A 15,656-nucleotide genomic window follows, 5' to 3' on the forward strand; every position below is an offset into this window, starting at 1 on the left:
GCCCATTCCATAGTAAAGGAAAGTGACCTTCACACTCCAGAAAGTCTTTACTACAAGCCTGCAGTGCCCGGACTATGCAAAGAACTGCAGAAAGGTAGGTGTATGCAACTCCTGATACGTTAGCTATCAGGACACTAAAATACCTGAGTGAAAAGCTTTAGATAAATCACTGACATATTTGGTTTGTAGAACTTCCTACCAGCTCTGCCTTATTCTGAGCTAATATTTTCTCTAAACTATTTGAAAATAGGTAATATTCGAAACTGGTTTAAGAGCTCCAAAGTATAAGAAAGGGTAATATTAAATAGTAAGCCTCCTTCCCATCTCTGAACTCATTGATTGGCAATCACTTTTACCAGTTTCATGCGTCCTTCCAGATAATTCTATGCATATACAATCCAAGCACATACAAATGTGTTTAGACATCGACTATATGTACAAATAGATATTTCCTGATTATCCTCTTAATATAAATAATAATGCAATATGCCTTTCTGTTGCTTTATATCTTAGGTTTTTTTTTTCTTTCCCTTTTTTTTTTTTTTTTTGGTTACCAACATATTTTAGAGACTATTTGTCTATATTTACCGTATGTTCAATTCACCATCAATATCTGGGTATATTTCTGGCCTTTTCTGGCCGATCAATTAATCTATTTTATATACCAACATGAAACTTAAATTATTATAGCATTGTAATATGTTTTAACATTTGGCCTAATTAATATTCCCTCCCCATGATTACACTTTTTAAGAATTTTCCTAAAAACTCTTATATATTTGATTTTCTATATGCACTTTAGGATTTTTCCCATCCCACCTCAAATTTTGATTTTTAAAACTTGGGAGTCAGAAGTGATGTATCTTTAGTCTCACAAATCCTGTGAAATAGGTACGTAGGTTGTCTTACTGTATGCTATACTAATATAATATATATAGCAATTATCTTAAACTTTACATTTATCTAGAGTTATACTTCTAATGTTCACTTTTACCATCTCCTGTAATCTTCTTAACCCCTTTGAGACTCAGCAGCACATCCGACTCCAGTGTAGATGGAGAGAAACTCATGGACGTGTTCTTACGACTGGGGAGTCGGGGCTTCTCCCACCACGCCCACGGCAGACAGCACTGTGAGTCTCCAGAAACAGTTTAAAAACAGGGATGGTTTTACAGTCGCCCTCATTCATCACGGTCAACCAGTTCCAGACTCCACCGCGATAAACGAACGTCCGCGAGGTAGGATTCGTCGCCCACACACGGTCGTCCCTCGCCACCTCGCGCTTCGACTTTCACGGCTTCGCTCCATCGCGGGTTTTTCAAATACAGTCGTTTTATTGCAATGTTTTATTTTAGAAATGTTGGCACACTATCAAATTATTAAACTTGTAATGAAGTTTAACACTTTCAAGGACACTGACACGAACACAGTGAATTTTCACAAACTGTAGGTGGGAGAGTCAACTGGCACTACCGTTTTGGAAAGTATTTGGACAATACCCTCCAAAGGGTTTCAGAGGAAGAAGAAAACTGCTACTGGGGTTTCTGGGTGGCAGCCTGCAGTCCCCGGCACTCACGAACTCACGTCCTTTGTTCCAGTGGGTCTGTTCCCTCACCGTCTTTGCAGGGCCTGCGATCATGCCCTCCCTCTGCCAGGTGCAGGACGCCCCCTGCCTCCTCCCTGCCCCCGCACCCTGAACCCTAGAGCCCACAAGGCTACACTGAAGCCTCAGCTCTCCTGTTTCTCAATTTTCCCACCAGCTTCTAAATCTGCCTCCTCCCTGCCCAGGCTGCTATGCCCTAAAGCTTCTCTCTTCTGCATGTCCTGATGGAGACAAGTGTAGACTTCGCACAGTTTATGTGTCAAAATTAATCAATATTGTTGTCATTTTCCAAATTAAAATTAAATCATCAAATTGAAACTTTTTCAAACAATGCATATTCCCTCGCTCACTCCTTGGACTTTAAGTCACTTCTCCAGAAATAACAACACAACAAATACAGTAAGAGATTCATTGACATGGTTTTCTTAAAATAATACACCTTGATCAGAAGACATTCTCTACAGAAATTGGTTTTAAGATTATTTGTCTGTGAAATTTCTCCTTCGCAATTAGGCAAATGTTTTCACTTCCTTGTTCAAATTTTTCTTTGATTTAGAAAAACAATTTTCCCCTCAAATTAACAAGAAAAGGTCATTTCTTTTATAAGTGAAAGAACCAAACTTAGATATAATATTTTGTAAGCTTTTTGCTAACATTATTTGTAGCAAGCAATAGTTTATATCAAACAACTGGACAGCACAGTTTAAAATTGATTTCATTTTCCTCCAAAGACCTTGGTTTATTCTTTATTTGAGAAATTTCTGTGGTTCTATTTTTCTTTTTTTTTTTTATTCATCTTGTATCTTTTCGAAATTAAACAGAATGGCGTCCACGGTTTTAGCCAGTGGCACTCCCGCCGTGTGTCTGAGAAATGCTGCAAGGTCAGATTTGATATCTAGTCATCACGATGATCTTTCCTTGGGCAGACCCAGAAAATATCATAAATAACCTTCAAATTGTTCCAAAGAATGTCATCATTATTGGCAGAATTCTGACCACAACTTCTAGTAACAAATTCAAAAGAGTCTGCATTGCTCAAAGCACAAAATTGACTTCTGGAATGTTGCCCAAACCCTGGCATGTATACCTTTCCCGCTGCCAGCTGTCCAGGGCCGTTGTGATGGCCTTGCCCTTAAGATGCTTTACGATGACAAAATACAACTGAAGTTTTTATTGCAATTTTTTGAAAATTTAATGCAATCCTTAAATATTTACTTAGAATGTAATCGCAATTCTAGTGTTTAATGCCCACCTACCTGCCAAGGTAAAGAATGACCACTGCACTTCATGCACTTTGCATCTAGACCTACCTACACCCAACTCTCAGAGGGCTGAGCCATCACTGTGTGTCAGCCCCCGTGTGCAACTGTCGCAGATACTGTGTGAACTTACGAGTAGATCTGGGTTCCTGAATTAGAACACAAAGGATTTGATGAGTCCACTTGCCTTGTCTCTTACCCTAAAGCTTCTGCAGCCCAGGTCCTCCCGTTCCTCTCACGTCAGCAGATCCATTTACGGCACTGTGGGCAGCACAAGCCACAGACCTTCACAGGACTGGGCAGTAGTTGCCCTTTTATGGGGAGTGGGGAGTGTAAAATATATATAACGTAAAATCTTCCATTTTAACTATTTTAAAATGTACAATTCAATGGCATTAATTACATGTACAGTACTGTGCAACTATCACCAGTATCTAAGCTATTTCCAAAAAATTTTCATGGCTACAAACAAAAACTGTCCCTATTAAGCAACAATTCCACCTTCCCCCCACCTCTGGAAACTTCTCATCTACTTTCCGTCTCTATGACTTTAGCTATTTTAGTATTTCACATCAAGACTTCCTAAAGCACTTGTAATCAATGAAGTGAAGTGTAACATTTACCCACAGAGTGAGATACTGTTGCCCCCACAACTGAACTCCACACCCCCTTTCTGCTCCCAGGTGTCGGCGCTGCTGGTTGATAGAGATGCACATGAGCACTGGCTCTCAGTGTACGACGGCTGTGGTAGCTGATGGGGCTCTACAGATGTCCACGTTTTCCCTTCTTCTCTTCTCCAGTGCTGACCACATACCAGGAATTCCAAACTCCTTCTGATTAATTGATTGGAAAATGAATTTTTCCTAACAAAATAATGCGGATTAAACCTGATCTTTATTTTCCTTGCCCATCAGGGGACCTGATTTCCCTGGTCGGTGAGAAGCAGCAAACCAATCATACACTCAAGAAAAAGAAGCCTCAGGTAATTGGTTTCCTGATTATGGAGGAGGAAGGTGATTTCTTCTCCTTTCCTTCCCAAGTTTTCCCCCCACCTGCCTGTGGAGCAGAACCACCACCCTTCAGCTGACAGTGCACATCAGGACACACTCCTTGGCACTGTTTTGCCTTTGTTACAACCCTGAGAATTCTGTTTTTCCCTAAGGAAAATAGAATCACAGTATCCCTGTAGATACTTGCTTTTCTTTGGCATAAAAAAAGAAAGATGAATTATCCTACAGCAAGGAGACATGGGAAGCCCCATCTTCAAACTGACGCTGTCCAGTGATTTTACTTAGCCATATAACACAAATATTATATGCTGGGAATTGATTTCTTAATGGAGCGAGAGGAAAACTCCTCAGTCTGTGTGGAGCCTGACATATTTCATGGCAGCATGTGAGATTGTTATCCGAAAAACAGCAGTTCTTCCAAATTTGAAAACAAGATGTCTAGACTCTTATCCTAATTGATGGCCATGCATAAAAATGTATCATAAAAATGTGTCTGAAACTGTACAGGAGCACAGCACAAACTAAGGTACCTCTTTTAGAAAAACTAGGTTGTGTCTCTGAGAATACATAATCATCTAGCACACAGATGTGTCACAATAGCCAAACAGTTCTGTTATTTTGGGGTTTTCAGATCTTCTTTTCCCAGCGATTATTTCTGGCACCTAAAACTTTACAGACAAAAGCTTTCTGAATGAATAGTGATGATTCTGTGCTATCTCTACTTTTGTATTTAAAATTGTTGTCATTTCAAGAACAACCATTTATTAACTATCAACTTTAGTTCTCATTAAATGTTTTCAGTTCAAAAGCTTATAAAATAGCCATACGAATAAAATCATACTTGACTTCATCAAGTACCATTATAAAGAATAATTTTCTATAACAAGGCTGATTCCAGAGTCCAATAGTTGTACATTGCTCTTCTCGAGACACACACGCGCGCGCACACACACACACACACACACAATTTGCTATCAAGAGCAATTATGTAAACAAGATTGGTTTCTATAATAAAAATAACAACTGTGAGGACTGGCTCTTTTTATACACATTATCTAACTTGCTAAATACCACTCTGCAAAATAATTGACGAGTCATGTTAAAAGCTAATCCTGGAAGCCTTACAGCGAACGGCAAAGCTCCTTCTGATTGGTTGAGTATATGAACGATCCAATTATGGTTTCAGCATGATGCTAAGAGCTAAGTTTCATAGTTTTCCCAATATGCTAAGGGTTCTTCAATATGTTTGGTAGATAACTACCTACTGAACACATTCATTTTAAAACAAATAGTGCTCATGAGGTAACTTGGGCATTATGTTGCCTTATATTCCAGAGGAATCAATGAGTAATGCTGGATAGTAAATATAAAGAAATGATAGCATCCTTTTTGCTGCCCTGCAGTGATCTATAAACGAATCATAGTAAGGGAGAGTCCATTCGTATAGGGCGTACCACGTTCAGGGGCTAAAACTGATCAAGGAGATTGTATTTTGTCCACTGGAAGGTTGTTCTCTCTTCAGACCATCATTCTGTCCAATTGTCCATCCTTTCATTCATCTTTTATGTTAGGCTCCAAAGCAGCAACAAGCATTATATTTTGCTGAGGGGAGACACCAAATGATTCAAGCATGGTCCTTGGTCTACCTAACGATACATCCTCGTTAGGTTTGGATCAGACCAGGAAATACAAAGCATCTTGGAGGAAGTGGATCACAGCTTAGGACTTGATTTAAAAGAAGAAAAAAATTGAGAGAAAGTCAAGGAAATAAGAAAGAGATGGGATCTGGATTCCTAACATGCCCTCCATCACCAGAAACTCCCTGAGCCTAGATCTAGCCAAGTCTAAAAATGATTCTTTCTCTAGACCATGACCCCTAGAAAAAGTATGGGTGCTCAGCTGTCTTCAGATTAGAGTGGAGACAGTGACAAAATTCTCCCGAACAAGTATCTGAGAAATACTGCTACCAAAGTTAGGGAGAGTCTTGGAGAGTTTGTTCACATAACACTACAGTATTTTTCTTTCCACTGAGGAAAAATAAAGAAAAAGTTTCAATTTACGTTGGAAGAAAAGTGTAACTATTGTATACTGAAATAACTTGGGAATAGAGATTTCACAGTTAAATTTTTAGAAGAGTTTTGGAAACACTATAAATTCTCATGTGTCTTGAATAAGAAGTAAAAATCCTACTGAAATTGACCAAAGATCATACTAGTCACCGACTTAAAGTATCATTGCCCAACAATTTTGTTGAATTATAGATCCCCTCATCTAGATGTCTGAATTTTCACATGTGTAATACAAAATGTATTTTAAGAGAAGACAATGCTCTCTGCTAGTAGAAGTTTAGGCATCAGTGAAAGCAGGAGTAAAAATCTTTTCTGAGTAAGGGTCCTTCCCTGATCCTTAAGTTGGAAACTTATAATGAAAGCCAGTTTGCAATGGAATACATGTTTCATTCTTTCCTTTTAATCTAAAGCTTCCAACTTCTCTAAGCTCTTATTCCTGGAAAAGCTTTTGGCAGTCAGTTGTTGCAACCCACAATTTCTGCAGCTTTTCATCTTTTTACCATATTCTTTCTGCATCTAAGCCTCACTTCCCATATGCGGTCAGTAATGCCACCACCACCGGAAGTAAAACGGTCCTTAGCATGGGCCCGTTAGCCCACACATGGGCAGAAACGGGGGGCAGGGAAGGAGTCCAGTGTTCATGGATCTCCAGATACTCTGAAACTATAAACAACACATTATTATTCATTTTCTACACATGAAAATGGACACAGAAATATTACGGGATTCTATGAAGGTACAAAGAAAGCCAATCAGTGGGTCTGGGTCTTCATCCCACACGCAGACGTCGGGCCAGGCCTCCCTTCCAGTCCTCAGAGGGTGCTGTTGGCCAACCAGCCTTGTCATCTCTGCTAGGGAATTCTATTAGGATGATAATGATTATATGAAACAGTATCAGTGGAAATTTTTGGTTCATACAAGACAATCTTCCTTCCTTCCTTCCTTCCTTCCTTCCTTCCTTCCTTCCTTCCTTCCTTCCTTCCTTCCATTCATAATCATACTACTTTCTAGCTTGTTATAGTAATTAAATGATATCATACCTTTAAAACCCTTAGAAGACAATCGTTTTAAATGAGACTATATATGTATGCATGTGTATGTGTGTAGTCATATATACACACACAATATACCTATCTAAAAGGTTATATACACATGTATATACATTCTTGTTTTTAAATACAGGTGACATCTCAATGGAAATACGGTGCTCACATCTCTGGTGCTGATTTTCTAACAACAGCAGTCCTACACGTGATGCTTTTTTGAAAAGCATATCAGTGCCATGACTGACTAAGCCATGCAAATATGACTGACACACTCCTGAGACATCTTTCACCTTGACAGAACACAGGGAGTTGCACACAAAATGTGTAGGAGTATAAATGAAGCCTCCTGAGCCTTTTGGAATACATACCTCCAGGCTTAGTGGGACCACAGCCAAGCAGCCTAGAAGCTGTATCCTTTGCTTACAATAGTTTGTGAACTATGATACTGAGATCTGTGTAATTCAAGTATTTTATACACTTCTGCACCATTTCGAGTCAATCGGGAAATTTAAAAATACCCCTCTATCATCATATAGAACAGACAAAGGGCAGTTCTTCGCAAAGCTTGTTTAGGTGAGATATTTGAGTATTCAAAACCTACTTTAAAAATACATCATTAATGCCAAGATCTATCAGCATGACATTGGTTCTCTCATTAGCCAACGAGTGATGTTGAGGTTACTGCCAGGGGTGAGGGCTGGCAACCTGTAACACTGCATTGAATGGCAAGCTCAATGGCCAATGGACTCCTAGAAAACTAGTTCCAACTGATGTATCATTTTGTCAAATACTCTTAAGAATTAGCTCTTTAGGATCTCTCTTTAGAAATATGAAACCCCTAGAAACCACCACCACAAATAGCCAGCATTTTAAATAACTGCCAAGCCACCTGCTCCTCTCTAGGAAACATCAGAAAGCTCACGAGTTAGCAAGGCTCTGCAAAGCCTGCAAAGTCTCCAGCTTTCTGATGGAGGTTACTTATTTTGTTGGAGATACTTTATTTCCCCCTTTCTGGGAAATATAAAGTCCCTGCATCAGATTCAGTTCACAGGACAGACTGCTTTGCAGAAGAAGATCTCATAACAGAAGCGGGTGCCAAAGAACACTCTCTGTCACTTTAGTCCTGACTTGGCATAGCGTTTCAGATGGTATTCATTTGGAATAAAGAGATCGATGACATAACATGGCCAATCCTGCTCTCTAAGGCTTTACTAGAAACGAATAAAGGCAGAAAAATATAAATTCATCTGTCTATAGGCAACCAAAAACATACCAACTCATCTTGGAATAATTTAACCAATGAGATGATTTAGAGGACAGTTCAGTGGCACCATTTTTGGAAGGTAAAAGCTTAGCAGAAGGAATATAAATCAAAGGTGACTGGCAGGTAAAGGATATATGCAGCAATCAGCCAAACCATGTGCACACTGGCACAAATTCAATGAGATCATTTATAAAATTTTTAAGGCAGGAGTACACAAAAGGGGTCTGGTGCTAACTAAATCCACAGATAGCTTACATGCCACTGAAATAAACACTTCCAGATGCGGGGGTACAAAAACCTTTCACAGAAAGAAATGTTTTCTTTCATAAATCTGAAGGAGGGACTCTTAGCAGGGAAGGGCAGAAAGTCTGCAGTGGAGACCGCGTTTCGCCGGCCCAGGCGGGGGACTGTGCAGGGCACGTGGCGTGTCTCCGCGGCCAGCATCGCTGCCACCGGGAAGCCCGAGTTCCCGTGAAACCAGGGGACACTCGCCAACAACGTATCAGGACATCAGTGCTGACAATCTGGCGTCTGAGTCGGGGTTGCTCTCATTCCTTCCCGTAGTTTCTGTTCCTGGGGGTGCATGTGGTGATGGAGATGATGGATTCACAGAGATGGACGCCTCTATCAAAGTTTACATCAAAGTTTAGAAAAGTAATGTTTGGAACTTTCACCAGCACAGAGCTACGGCAGGCACGGCTTTTACGATGAAAACGTTTTCGAAATCTGGTTAGATTACAGTCATCTCGCAGGAATGCATGGCCAAATTCATTAATGGCTTAGAAAATCAATTTGTTCATCAACACCGCCTAGTAATATGTGGGACTTTCTGGTCACATATGTAAACACTCCCAGAAGTTCAAACAGAAAGCTAGAATGTCTTTTCTTTTTTTTTTTTTTTTTTAAGTTCAGGTGATCTGTACATCCAGCTTCCTCCATCCCCCCACCCCATCCCCTGGAAATCCCCTTGAAATTAGTTTCCTTGTTGAGTCTTTAAACCCCATGCAAATTCTTTGTAAGCATCTGAGCACTAAATTTATTCTTGAGAATAGTTTTAATTGTTTCTTTTATACATTGACCCTAATTACAAACTTGTCATCCTTTATTTTTCTTTCATTCAAGGTCTTCTTCTACTTACTCTTTCTGCCAAACATCTCTTGACTACATCAGATCGTCTCTGTTCTCAATGCCGTTGCCTTAGCAGAGGCTGGCCCCTTGCCCGCGACCCTGCAGCAGCCACCTACTTGTCTCTCTGCCTCGTATACATCCTAATTCCAGCTCCTCCTCTACGCCATCGTCTGTTATTTTTCCACAAAACGGATCTGTTCATGTAGACCCCTTGCTCAAAAACTCTAAAAGAGTTCCTTAATGACCATATCAAGCTGTCTAAAAAGAAATTTTCTAAACAAAATCTGACTGAAAATCCAATAAATATTGAAGACAAAGTTTATCTGTATTATTTGGAGAAAACTGTTTATAATTTGCAGAACACCCATAAAATACTCGGGGGTTTCTGCAGAGCAGTTAGATAAGTGGTGGTCTATGCCATAAAGTCTAGCCTTAGAATTCAAAGCCTTCTCAAAATGTCATCACCCGACCTTCGATGCCTCCCCTCAATGGACTCGACTCAGTTCCTCACCCCGGCTCAACAGCTGCTTTCTTACATTTATGTCCTCCCCACCGCATTTTATTCCTACTCTTCTCTCTGCCTGAAGTATCGTTTAGAATCCTTACTCACTTCCCTCACCTCTGTCTCATCAACTCCGTTCAGAGGTTAGGGACCTTTCAAGGCCTCCTTGACAGCCTCAGGCAGGTCAGGCCCCTGCTCTGTTCCCCACAGGCTGTCACTCTTCAGTCCCAGCACCATCGCAGGGCACTGCTTACACGTGCAGTTCCTTTGTCACGCTGGGACATCCAGCTACTTGTCTCCATGTACCAACCCCATTCCACACACTGCTAACACCGTGTTTGGCAAATATGCACTGAATTAATAAATGGAGATAGCAGAGCTATAAGGATGCTAGGACATGTCAGGGATGGTCCTTCCACTTCTAAACCATGTGCAATTCAATTGTACAAACATGGATTCTGCCCAATGGATCGTTTTTACCAGGTCCAGACTCAGAAAGCCAGTTGTCCTATGCATGTGAAGTGTGCCTGCATCCTCCCGGGAAGGCATGTGCTTTGAATTGTTTCCCAGCAGTGGTGGGTGATAGATTGAGTGCAGCAATGCAATCTTGCCTGGCCTTCTTCATTTTTTATTTTAACCATTTGTGAGTTGATTGGGGGAAAGATACTGCTTGCCACCTAAAACTGAAGTGAAGGTACTTTATCCACATGCGGATCAACCCTAACACTGCCTTCTTTAGACAGTAGAAAGCACAATTCAGAGCCCAGGCTAGTTTTCTTCCTCTTCTCTCCGCTCCCCTCCTCTCGTCGCCCTCCCCTCCCCTCCGCTCTTTCCCCTTCCCTCTCTCTCTTTTAAAAATACCAGCAGTTTGCTTGGATGAGGAATGCTTGTCAACTATAACTTATTTACTTATTAGACTTTTTCCTAATTAGTCTAGAATCCGGGAATGGGTGTTTTAGGTTAAATCAGGAATGCAGAATTAAATCAGAGCCAGAAATGTAGTCTCTAACTTCTCTACTGGAAACTATAAAATCCGCGTAAGTGTTTAAATTGGAATTGACAGGAACTTGTAGGCCAGGCTGCAAACCTCTGGAGCCAGAGAGTCAACGCAAATCCCCCCTCCCTGGTATTTCCACAAGGGGTACAGCTGCCCAACTGTCACCTTGAATATACCTGGGCTAATTCAGAGCCTGACACTGGGCTCTGCCCCCATGACCTCTGCCAACTAATCGGCCAAAATATATCCAGATCTGGAGAGCCTACTTCACAGTTTGGGCACATGCCCAGAACTGCAAGTGCACTCCAATCAGGTGGGAGAGCCGATCCAGGTGCCAGGGCAAGAATTAGCATCTGACCGACACATGGCTATGAGTTTGCTCTTCTCACAGCGTGGGGCCATACACAGCAGCGCGCAGGGTGTAGGGTGGGATATTTGATCTGTGCACACACAGGCAAGGGGGCTTGGTATAAATCAAATCATGACTAAAACACCAGGCAGGAAAACAATGCATAATCATCTTTTTCTGCTTATTTTTTCAACCTTGCAAATAGCCTTAAAACGTACAATGGGCACAATAAGAGTAAGGTATCAGCTTCATTTTTAGAAGATGTAAATTTTCCATGTAAAACAAATTTACGTCAGTAAATTAAATGACAGTTCAATAATTACATTTGTGTGACGAAAATATATAACACTATTTGAGAAATCATCAAAAAGTAAATCATCACCAGTGTAACAGGCTCCATCATGGCTGTTTGGAGGAGATTTTTGTCACACTATCAAGAAAACAGTACAAAAGTGTTCCACTTAAACCACAATTCTGAATGCTAGACGTTTCTGGCAATGGTAAATAAAAACTCTTTTAATACAACTAATGAGTTCTTTTCTAATATTCACTTAGTTTAGATATAGAAGCTTAATTGAAAACTTTAAACAGTAGTTTTGCTAGGTGAACGTGAGCAATTTAATATACTGACTGAGTTATATGTCTAATTCAGCAATTTTCAATCTTTTTCATCTCATGGCACACATAAACTAATTACTAAAATTCTACGGCACACCAAAAATACATATTATATTTTTCGCTGATCTGACAAAAAAATAGGTATAATCCTGATTCATTCACACCGGGCAGCTATTTGTGTTGGCTGTTGCCATCTTTTTATTTGACAATGTAAGAGAAAAGAGGTCAGTGCCCCTGACTAAACAGTCAAGTATTGCATGTTTTAAAAATTCTTGCAGCACACTAGTTGAAAATTGCTGGTCTAATTCTATACTTATGATCTTCTTGTTTATTCATGGACTTTAAAAATTTCTTGCTATTTTTAGAGAACAATATTTAAATTTCAAGATATCTCAGCTAATTTAGTTTCTCCCAACCAATCCTTTTGCTGCTTTCATAAATTTATGAGTTAAAAGAATCCTGTGATTATTTTTTAAGAAAAAATAATTTCATTTTGGGAGTCATTCAAAAAATTTTCCATTAGTCCCCATTCCTTCAGAAGATTGTAAAAATCTAGAAACTATAATAATACATGCAAATCTCAGGATCTGGCCCTTTTAGAATATTCTGCTCAATAAGGTTCTCTTTTTTGTCAATTACTCCTCTTTCTTTGCTCGCATGTTCAAATTCTTCCTTCACTCTCCAAGACATAGCCTCCTTTTACAATTAACGGAGATTCACTAACTTCTTGAACCACTTCAAGTTTAAAAAGGCTTTAAGAGATACAAGCTTGGAGAAAACACACAGGGCTAATTAGGGCAATCACCTTCCATTTCTATTCTGACCATCCTCCCATTAGAAAAGACTGCTTTTCTCCTTTTAAAACGTGTACCTGAAAATTCTAGGATTCTCTGCAGGGTTTCTAGGGGCCTAATATATCTTTGATTTGAATGTCCATTTACAGTTTTTGTGCTACTCAAAACAAAGGTTCTGTCATTTCACATTTTATATTTAAACTTCTTGTAAGTGTTTTGCTGATTAAGAAGTTATATGTTGAAATTTTGATTTATTAGTGTGTTTTTTCTTTAAAATATAATGTAAGCAGGCCAAATAAAAGCTCTACACAGCACTGTGCATGTTATCTTCATGAGCAGACCCCATGCGAGGCTAAACGGCAGGTCTTTACTGCTGATACAATAGTGAAGGCAGAGAAAAGCAGAAAGTGTTTGAATAGTTGCTGTTTACTGTAGAAACAAACCAGTTGTTAACAATACCAGAATTTTTCAAAATGGAACTGGATAATTCCTTACAAATAATTCAGTGGCTGTGCCAATTTGAGGTACTGCTGCAGAGAGTTCAAATGAGAGCTCTCTCTTCACTTCCCCAATTCTGCCTGATAATTCAAAACAGTTTTACAAGGACCATAAGGGTGTACGTATCTTTTCAAATAAGTGTTTTCGTTTTTTTGCATAAAAATCCAGAATCATCGCTGAGTCATATGGTATATCTATTTTTAGTTTTTTGAGTAATCCCCATACTGTTTCCATAGTGGCTGCACCAGTGTGCAGTCCCACCAACAGTGCACAAGGGTTCCCTTTTCTTCACATCCTCACCGACACATGTCATTTGTAGACTTTTGATAATAGCTATTCTCACTGGTATGAGGAGGTATATCATTGTGGTGTTGATTTGTAGCAGCCTAGGTGCTCATTGATAGATGAGTGGATAAATAAGATGTGGTGTGTGTGTGTGTGTGTGTGTGTGTGTGTGTAAATGGAATATTATGCAACAATAAAAAAGAATGACATCTTGCCATTTACAACAACATGGATGAATCTAGAGGGTGTCATGCTAAGTGAAATAAGTCAGGCAAAGAAAGACAAATATTGTATGGTTTCACTTACATGTGAAATCTAACAAAATAAACAAAGCAAATCAAAAACAGACTCATAGAAACAGAGACCGCAGTGATGGTTATCAGAAGGGGGACGGTGGGGGAATGGAGGAAAAGGAGAAGGGGAATATAGTCAATAATATTGTGATTAGGTGAGAGATGATTACTAGAATTAATGAGGTGATCATGTTGTAAGGTATAAAAATGTTAAATTACTATATCGTATGCCTGAAACTACTATGACCAATATAAGATTGTACACCAACTTTATTTATTAATTTTATTCTTTTTGGAGTAGAAAGCTTTTATTGTGATTTTTTTTTTCCTATGAAGGGGAGAGTACAAAAAAAATCATGCTAAATCACATAGATACATCTATGTATAAACTTTGCTCTGTTCTCAGATGTCTATGAAACTAACTGCATTTTACATAACTCTTCCCCTTTACCTATTAGAGTGGGCTCTCTTCTTTGTAGCATCATATGTAAATTAAGACAGTACCTATCTTTACATTTTCATAAAAATCTTTGGCTGCATTCGTTGCAAGGTAAATTTTCTATACTGATGCTACATTTGATGCCTCATTGATTCAGATCCATGTAGATATAATTTGGTGAGAAGGAGCATCATGGTGGATTCTGAAGGAGGAGGATGAAGTTGACAAGAAGGGGCCATCTCAAGGAGATGCGGACATTTCTCCTATCTCTGAGGCACTTTCAAATTCTGTATACTTTTGTTCTGAACAAGATGTGAGGGGACACAGGGTCATGGCTCTTCACTGTTTATCCTCCTCCCTTCTTTTAGTCCTGGAACCACAAGGAGAGTATTTCTCAACTCTGTAACCTTCTAAAATGACAGCAGATTCAGGATTGCCTGTCTGCCAGGGAATACCAACTATATTTAAATAAATAAAAATTTTAAAATCAAAACAGTTTTATAACATAACACAATTGTGCCACCTCTATTTGGCAATACAGACTCATGATGCTAGGCTTACAATAGCAGTATCAGTAATGATGTTTACCAAATTTGGGTTCAATAGGTAAAGCAAAATAAGTTCGACCCTGAAACTTTAAGCAAATATTTGTCAGAGAAAGGTCTGCAGGTGACAGATTTTCTTTCTGACATCTTTGAGTAGCTTATAATGTTTTAAGGTAACTTAGAAATATCTTGCAGAAAACCATGAAGAGTCATGCTGAATAAAAAATCTATATATTGATTCCCTCTAAACATGAATAGTTTTAAGCACAAAGTTTCTCTTGAGCCACGACACTACAGATTATATAGAACATTGTTAAATACTGCTATACTCAAAACTTCTCAATGCTGTGTTAATAAAATAAAACATGGAAACAGAGTGCACACTACGATAATTATAATATTACAACTGTCACCCAAACTGTATGAAACACCTTCACTTTCCTACCAGGTAAGATTTTAAGAGTGCACCTTCTAGACATAACATACAGATAAAGAAACCCGTCTCTTGTGAAACATCTTGTAATATCTCTTGGAACATTTGTATTCTATTCAATGTAGTCTAGGAACTGCTATCTCATTTAAGGAGTTAAAAACAGGTCAGTATGCAAAGAGGAAGTTTAATGAGTAGGATTAGTGAGAATTCACTGAAGCCCCTGGCCCAAGTGAACCACAGAACATTTAGCTCCCTTCCACAGATAGCACTCAACTACTTACTATGCAACCTTAAACTGGGCATTTAGTTGTTCTGTAAATATTAGTTGTCTTATCAATAAAGTGGGGACGATACTCATTTTGCTGTGTTGTGAGAATAAATAACATAATGCGGGGGGAAAGTTTCTTTTAAAGTCTTATATAAGTTATTATTATTTTATCAACCAACATTTATCTCTGATTCTAATGATTTTCTCTCCCAAGCTCTTCCAACTTTTTATTTCCACATTTCAAACACGCTCTCTC

The 15,656-nt window shown here is 39.1% G+C and overlaps 1 protein-coding gene across 1 annotated transcript in view; it reads right to left on the reverse strand.

The window, feature by feature from the left end:
* Positions 1-1,194: 1,194 nt before the first annotated feature.
* The window catches only part of SUPT3H (SPT3 homolog, SAGA and STAGA complex component), a 329,066-nt gene continuing 314,604 nt past the window's right edge, over positions 1,195-15,656 (reverse strand). Inside the window, exon 12 of the mRNA XM_036248696.1 lies at positions 1,195-1,368. Within this exon, the coding sequence (XP_036104589.1) occupies positions 1,195-1,368 (174 nt within the window). The remainder of the gene's footprint in view (positions 1,369-15,656) is intronic.

Source organism: Molossus molossus, unplaced genomic scaffold (assembly GCF_014108415.1).
Source record: "Molossus molossus isolate mMolMol1 unplaced genomic scaffold, mMolMol1.p scaffold_m16_p_8, whole genome shotgun sequence".
Taxonomy (NCBI): Eukaryota; Metazoa; Chordata; class Mammalia; order Chiroptera; family Molossidae; genus Molossus; species Molossus molossus.